Source organism: Poeciliopsis prolifica, unplaced genomic scaffold (assembly GCF_027474105.1).
Source record: "Poeciliopsis prolifica strain line A6 unplaced genomic scaffold, Auburn_PproV2 SCAFFOLD065, whole genome shotgun sequence".
In the NCBI taxonomy this organism is placed as follows: Eukaryota; Metazoa; Chordata; class Actinopteri; order Cyprinodontiformes; family Poeciliidae; genus Poeciliopsis; species Poeciliopsis prolifica.
In genome coordinates, this window is record NW_026562440.1 from 1,478,677 (window position 1) to 1,486,831 (window position 8,155).

The window sequence follows — 8,155 nt, forward strand, 5'->3', positions numbered from 1 at the left end:
TAGTTTCATGTCAAGTATTTGCGCAATTCTTTCAAACGTTTTTCACTCAAAGAATCAGCTCAGCTCACTCAGGTCAATATATTTATGATATTTCTGTGGAGAGCAGCTAGAGGGCAGACTAAGTGAATAAATATACTTGGATATGTTTAAGTTTCCCCAACGTAGGATGAATACAGAAGCTGCGTAATATCATTGAATAATAATAAAAAAATGATTTTATTGGACCAGACATACATTGTTAAATTAACAGCATACTCTTTCTGAGACTCAGGAAAACCAGCTCCACAGTTGGCTCTTCCGGGGTGAAACAATTTGAAAGATTAATCAGACTTAAATCTGAGTTACACCATTTAAAAAATACAATTACGCTTTGACCTAAAAACTATTACATTGAAGCTCTGTATGCTCAGGATGAATAATCCTGAAGATAATCACTCATCACTATCAAGCTTTTTGCAGTCTCTAACAGATTTTCTTCCCAATTTGCCCTGTATTTAGCTGTATTATATTCCCATCAGCTCTAATCAGTTTGCCTTTCCTGCTGAAGAAAAGCATCCTTGCAGCACAAATGACACATGGCATCACCAAGATTCACCAAGAACAGTTCTTGGATCTATTAACATTTTGGAGAGTGAAATATCTTGAGTTTGGTTTCATCTGTCCAGAGCACCTTCTTCAACAAATACATGCAACGTTTTCTAGAAATATATATATTGTTTTATTTATTATAAAGTTCCTCTTAAGTTTTGTGTTGTTTGTTTCTGTAGTTGCAGGCTGGGCGAGAGGTCGCAGTATGTATAGGAAGTATAGGAAGTATAGGAATGTATAGGAATCTCCACAACAGGTGTGGGTCCAATTTGGTCTTGGCAAATTGGACCTAATAAACTATCAAGTGAGTGCAGTTTACTTTTTAAATGTTGAAAACACATATTTTATCAACAATCTTTTCATTCTAAATGTTTATTAAATCACTATGCTGGCTTTCCAAAAGTCCCTTCTAGTTTGCTTTACAAATGTTAGACTTGCTCCAAAGATTGTGTGTCTATTTCATAAACAATTCCTGAATTAAAGATAATATTTAACAAGTCTAGCTTTTATGACTCACCCCATGAGAGGCGATTTGTTTAAACCATCATTTCACAACTTGTAGCATTTTCTTTCCTGGTAACAGAAGACGTCGTTGCATCTCAGTAACAAAAATACACAAAATATTTAGGTCTGTATATCTTGGTACATAACAGTTTGCCAGCCTTTATTCAGACATTTATTCAACTGGAAACTGATATCTGAACAGTTTCGAAACTCTGATCATCAGTTTCCTATTGGTGGATTCTGGCAATGTCTTTCAGCTGTCGTGTAAATGAAACATGAAGGGACTGGGACGACCTCTCCAACTTGCTGGCAATGTCCGCTGCAGCATGAAGCATCTCTTCAAAGACCACAGACTCTTCTCTTACTCTGCGCCAGAATTTGAAAAAAGAAAACAGGTTTCAGGAAGAAAGATAAGAACAGAAAAGGCAAATGAAGGATTGCCTACTGGCCTACTGTCCATTTCCCAGGGGGTAAATTATGATTGACATTTTCATAATAGAAAAATGGACTCAGAAAGTGACAGCCACGTTGAAAAAAAGTGCAACTTGTTTTACATTTTATGATATGTCTGGAGGCTTGAAAAATGATCCAAAGCTAACATCAGGTGCACAAACAAACAGCAGTCATTTTCTATGACATATCATCATCTGTGTGGGAAAAATTAAGCTCACCAAATGATTCTGTTAATTGTAGAAATACATTTTGAGGCCTTAATTGTTTTTTTTTTTTACCTGACTATCAATCTTCCATATTTTTGGGGAGAAATTTCTTGCACACTCATCTTGATTAAGAATATTGAGGTTTATAGACAACTGCTTTTGATCAGCTCTCTTGTCGTCCCACCACAGCATCTTTTTTGTTTAAGCACTGAACTTTAATTAGGCCATTTACAAACACCTGAAATATTTTTAATTTTCAGTCTTTCTGCTGCAGTTTTGTCCCTTTGATGACTCAACTTGGGCACAGTGTTGTCTGTCAGACAGACAGGTCTATTTGATGCTTAAAAACGTCTGTGAACAGCAGCAAGATTCATCAGTCCAGTGGGTTTCTACATTAGTCCAAAACACAATACTGCCACCAGTACACATTCTTTGTTTGGATTATCCTGAACAAGATAGTCAAAAATTTAACAAAAATACATTTTATTGTAAAAATAATAAATAATGTTTGATGAAATGCTAAATCTCCTCCTCTTTTTATTGTTAGTTTGTAACTTCAACCAATACTCACTTCTCCATCCCAGCGAAGCCATCTCCCTCCAGCTGTTTTCTCAAATCTTCTTCAGCTTTTTCTAAATCCTCACTACAGCCTTTATGGTCTTCCTGGATGTTGATAATGTTTTCTTTAATCACATCTTCATATTTCTGATTCCCCAGCTCCGCCCCCACAAACTGCTCCAAGTTCTCCACCACTGCCTTGTTGCCGCGTTGAATCGTCCGCAGGTAGTCCAGCTCCTCTCGCCGGGCCTTCAGCTTTCGAGATGAAGCAGCGGCTTTAGTGCTGAAGTGGACAGAGCACTTATCTGGTTGGGGTTCAAATTGGAGCGAGGGGGACGCTGATGACGGGGTTGAGAGACGCTCGTTTTTCACACTCGCAGGCTCGTCACCTACAGCCTCCAAAGTGTCATTGGTGGCCATTAAGCCAGGGAAGATGTCAAAGCCTGAACCACAGTCGCCATCTCCACTTTGGCCAATTATCGGGGTTGCCAAAGACATCCAGGCCAAGATGAGCTTCATCCAAAACTGCCACATGGTAGCCTGAGTAGATAAAGGTAGTGATTGTGAATTTCATGAAAAGATGTGATGATTTCTAAGATAATTAGAGGATATGGTTTGGGTTCAAGGTATGCTGTTAAAGCTTAATGTTGCAACTTTCAGATGAACAAACATCTAAACTGCATGAACATCCAGTGTGTCGAGGAAATGCAAGTCTGATGTTTATTCATTTCAAGGAGGTAATGGCACCTTTGAAAAGCTCAGTAAATAAGATGAATTTATGGCTGGAAACATCTTGTAAATATAAAGTAGAGTACTTGCTCACAATCACTGGCTCTGATGTTTTTGTTGTTTTTTTTCAGCTGTCACTTTTAAGCTCTTTACACTTTACATCTGGTCCATCAGCAGAGCTTGTGCTCCAATTTATATGTTTTTTTGAGTTCTACTTTTTGAATCCTCAGCACTGTGCAAATGGCAAAAAGGTTTGTTCAAAATCACTTTCTCAAGATGATACTGACATATTTCCAGAAATGTTTGTCTTATTTATATTCTTTTCCACAAACCAGCTGAGAATTAAATGTGGCTGCGACTCTTCTCTAATACTTACAAGGTTCATAAATCTGACTCTCTGAATGTCACACCGCATATTTTAGCAGCAATCATATTTTTCTATGTACAATTTATCAGGCAACCTTTTTTCTGTTGAACTTTTGTTAAATGCCACATGCAGGTTATAAACTAATATACAGAGTATGTCTTATTTTGCTACATACAGGTTGCTGCTATCTGAGTGACTTCTATTTAATAGAAAGACTTGCTTTAGAGACTCTTACTACAGGTAAGTAAATCTATCCATCTACCAATTCAAATCAGTAATTTTGTCTGCACTAACAATTTTTCTTTCTTTTCGTTTGAGGTCTCTGAATGTGCAGAGCTGGTAGAGGAATATCACAAAATCCTTCCGACTCACTGCAGCAGAGGGTTAAGCTACTGCGTCGGTTCAGACTAAATACACACATGTGCAACAATTCTTCTCCCTCTTTATAACTTCACACTATTTTAATCAATAATATAAAGTCTCACTGTCTACACTCGCCTATACCTGGATGGTCACATGGAGTCTGGTGCCCATCTGCAATAGTCACTGGGTTAGAGTCATGGATACACCATATATTTGGACTATGGGAACAAGCCAGAGTACCCAGAGAGAACTCCTGCATGCATGGCCAAAAAATACAAACTCCATGCAGAAAGATCCGGAATCAAGACAAGCATCTTTTTTCCTGCAAGGCAGCAGTTCTAACAACTGCACCACCATGCAGCCCCTTCAAAATATGTGTATGAAATTTCAAATGTATTTTGGAATCCTCAGAAGATTACAATTTTACTGTAAATCGATGCATCAGCAATTTTCATGTCTCTCTATTTCTGTTGTGAGAAGTAAAATAGGTTAAATTTAGTCTTTCAGTGGATTTATATCATTGCTGTAAAAAACATTATTGCACAAAACCGTGCCGCCTCAACTGTGGAGCAGTAATAAGCTTTTCACATTCTGTGGCTAGACTATGTGGTGACGCGTGTCACGCCAAGGCTGTGAAAGCTGAAACTTCTCCTTACAGTAGAGTTTCTGTTATTTCCAGTGGTTGTCTAAAACTCTTTCTTGAGAATGTGAATTCAGGAAGTCTTTTTTTGTCTTTCTGGGTACGAAAAGAACCAATTTGTTTTTTTTTTTTCAAACTATAGTTTTTGATTAACTCATGTGGCTATCTAGTTTTCTCTCTTCAGCATTTGGAAATGGAAAATATTTAAAGGCATCCACCATAAACTGCATGACAGAGATCTTTCTGCTGTCAAATCACAGTCAGAATTGGCTCAAAACGTTTTAAATCGTCAAAGCTGAGAGGAAAGTCTGGTCAGTTATAATCTTTCAGAACAGCTTGTTCTGAAAACTGCTGAAACAAACATAATAAAATAGTGCTTATTTTAAGGCAACTTGTGGTGTGGAAAGACACCCAGTGACCCGTAAAACAACCCTGAGGGTTCCCTCTGCGTTTAAATGGCAATTTCAATTAGGTTGCAGTGGTTTTTGTGGAAACGTGTTCAAGTAGGATAATTTTGGGACAATGAGGTTTATATCCTGATATCACAGTAATGTTTTTTTGCGTATTTGAATGGTTACAGTTGGGATGACCTGACATGTAAAATAAAGTCAGATTTAATGAGTTTTCCAGATGTGCTCCAAGTCGATGACGGCATGCGTTACATCTGCTTCTTCAATTATTTTATTCAGTCTGCATTTACTTTGTTATTTTGAGTATTAAAACCAATTAGCTGACCACAAACAAAAAAATGGCACATTTATTTATAAATTAAATGGGAAATCTGCCCCCTAATTGTGGTGATGCAAAAACCTTTTCTTGCTACAAACTTTGGCCACGCTTGTTTCAGCGGCACTAAAACAAATCCCTGTTGGCCCACAGTGACAAGACTGGTCTTATGTCTGAAAGTAATAAGATAAAAAGGGAATTTGTCTGTTTGGAAAAGATGTGAATTTGTTTTGCTAACGCCCTGCACAGTCCTCAGTGTATCACAGACTTGCAGCAACAGTGGTGTCTTTGAAAAATGCCTTGAAAGTTAAGATGCAGACGGTTAGGTACAAACTGTGCTTGTGTTAGACTGCAGTACGTAGTCGCATTTTTCTTGGCTTCGCTGCAAAGGATTTGTCACAGGGAAGTGACTTTTATGGGCTGACTTTTCTCTTGGCTTAAAGCGTTTCAACAAAGGGAAAGCCATGAGTTTGCCAAACCCTTTAATGCTTCACCTTAATCTTTAAATACAACAGCGTGCAAGTCATATTCAGAGTTTAAATCCCGAAATAGAAATAGTTATGAAGATTTGGTTCTAATGAAAACAAAAAAGTTCATGAGAAAAAATGTAAACATTGTTCAAGTGATTTGTACAGTTGAAGCCAGATGTGTGAATGCTTTGTATAGAAAGATTCAAATCTTTTTCTTCTCACCAACTTTTAGTATCAAAGTTAGCTCTCTTAGCCAGATATCAAAACGATTTGAGATATTCTAGCCATTTTGTTAAAGTATTTTGAGGTTAAGAAGTTCAGGCTTTTACATGAAATGACTTGTATGTGAACTGTTTGGTGATCCTTTCAAAAGCTTCTCACAATATGCTTTTGAATCAGGTTTGTTGGTTACCTTTAAAGTTAGGATGATTTTTTTTTTCAGTTTTGTAAGCATTTTTTTCCCATCCATATCACACAGTGGCCAAACTCTTGAATTTTAGCCTTAACATAGCACAGGACATTTCTTCAAAAATAAAGTTTTTTTTAAATCTTGATTTTGCAGGATTTTTATATTATTCTCACAAAGCGGCTCTTCATCATGTGTCAGTACAGGTCTTGATTCCATGTGGACAATGCCAAGCACTGGTACAAGTTTTGTAGGGTTAGTTTCATATAGTGTATGTGAAAATCTGGTTTAAATCCCCAAATGCCGCTGAATAGACGTATCTCTTTTTTTGAAAATGAGGCATCAACATGAAATGATTCTGTAATTTGCAGAAATGCTTGCACACATCCTCCTCTGTCTGTCCAGGTTTAGGAGCAAATCTGAGAGTTTGTTGGGTGGTTGCCATTCAGCTTCATGGCCCCTCCTGTCAGAGCTTGACCAGGTGTGCTTTACAGCTGTCAAAATACATTTACGTCAGCAGCACCATGACAAGAAAGGTTCTGGTAGCAAGGCGGTGCCAAAAAAAAGTTCATATTTTTTTCTGCTATATATAGGAGTGGATAGTTTTAATTGTTAAATAGTAAGAAAGGCCAATGTTATATAAACTTGCAAGCATACAATATGTTTAACATCTTCATGGTCTGGTCATATCATGCATTCATATTTCTCTGTTTTCAGTAAAAATATTTTTGAATTTCTCCTTTAGAATATGAGGACAAAATTTATAAAGAAAATATATGTTATTGATATTGACTTTTAGCACCTGATAATTTTGGATTATGCTCTTTACTTGTCTCTGCAGCAAATACATTCGGGAATAACTAATGTATTTGTGTGAGATGAAATATTGTTCTTAAAAAATTTTCTTAGTTCATCTCTCATCTGGAGAAGTTTGGAAAACACACTTTGTTTTGTTGTTTTTTTAATCCCATCAAACTTGTTTTAGGACAAATAAACCAGAAATACATTATTACTTAAAATATTAATGACATCTTTTAAGATCCAAATTGTATGTTAATAATATTTAGCCCCAGTTATTTATTAATGAACATTAACATTAGTTCAAGTGTCTCCAGAAAATGCATTTACTTTAATATCTTATAAGTTTGTGTAATTGATGTGGGCATCTTAACCGTAGCTGAGGAATGTGTGAGGGAAAAACCAGAGTGTACTCTCTATATAAGGTATCATTCAGTCCACATATCAGACTTACCTAACTCCAGTAATTTTTGCACCTCTGGATTCTTCCACTTCTGCTCTTTTAGTCTGCAGGATCCACTCAGAAGTTCAAGAGTACCATTTACAAGCAGAAAGAAGAAATAACTCAGCTCTTCCCTTCATGTCAGAGAAAGAAAAGTGCAGACACACGCAAACGCAATTAGAGTAAGTCTGGAGAGTCTGGTCGCCTGTGTGCCTCTGCATGTCTGCTGGGAGGAGTTTCATAAGGAAGGGGAATGTTTTCAGAAAAGGCTAAAACTGAGTTATTTCTTTTTCTCTGCTATGGGTACAGAGGCTGGAAGTAGGGAGGGGAAAGAATGGGCTTAATTTACTTCACATATGGGGATTATGGCAAGTAGGCATGTGGGCTTGATAGCACAATGGAAACTTCTGGAGACCTACATAATACATTTTCATCATGTTTTTCCTTGCTAATGCTAATTATGTTCAGGTCTGAGTTTCTTGTGGCATGTTCCAGAGTTTTACTTTCTCTTGCAAATTAACTCCGGTCCAAAAACTTTTCTGTTCATGTTAACATATAAAAAATATTAACCTATATGTGTAAAGACAAGATTGTGTTATTTGTGCTGTATTGAGAGCATTGTGTTTTGCGTTAGAAGTGTGAATAGTCTGATTTGTGGAAATCTATGAAGACAGGGAATGTTTCTGTGTCTCTTTTTCATGCGATGTAGCAGAAAAATCTGAGTGCCATCATGGCAGAAAAGATTACAAAGTTATCTTAGGGTTGGAATGACAGACTTTATAAAAGAAACATAAAACGATATCAATTTGATTGGTATTGTCAACTTAGAAATTTCCTAAAACATCCATCTTCTTCTGCTTATCTGCGATTGGATTGTAGGAATTAGTCCCATAAACGAAGCCCAG

The 8,155-nt window shown here is 36.9% G+C and overlaps 1 protein-coding gene across 1 annotated transcript; it reads right to left on the reverse strand.

Annotated features, from left to right (window-relative positions):
• Positions 1 to 197: 197 nt before the first annotated feature.
• On the reverse strand, positions 198 to 7,435 carry si:ch211-142k18.1 (uncharacterized). The gene is made up of 3 exons (XM_055020053.1): positions 7,263 to 7,435; positions 2,323 to 2,849; positions 198 to 1,458 (listed from the first exon to the last, which is right to left on the reverse strand). Exons 2-3 carry the CDS (start codon positions 2,841 to 2,843, stop codon positions 1,320 to 1,322), a joined length of 660 nt encoding a protein of 219 aa, XP_054876028.1. The 5' UTR covers positions 2,844 to 2,849; positions 7,263 to 7,435; the 3' UTR covers positions 198 to 1,319.
• Positions 7,436 to 8,155: the final 720 nt, after the last annotated feature.

Coding starts and splice junctions, on each gene's coding strand:
- si:ch211-142k18.1 (XM_055020053.1), bottom strand. CDS start 2,843: ATGTGGCAGTTTTGGATGAAGCTCATCTTGGCCTGGATGTCTTTGGCA. Junction 1,459..2,322: donor GGCTTCGCTGGGATGGAGAA/GTGAGTATTGGT, acceptor ATTCTGGCGCAG/AGTAAGAGAAGAGTCTGTGG.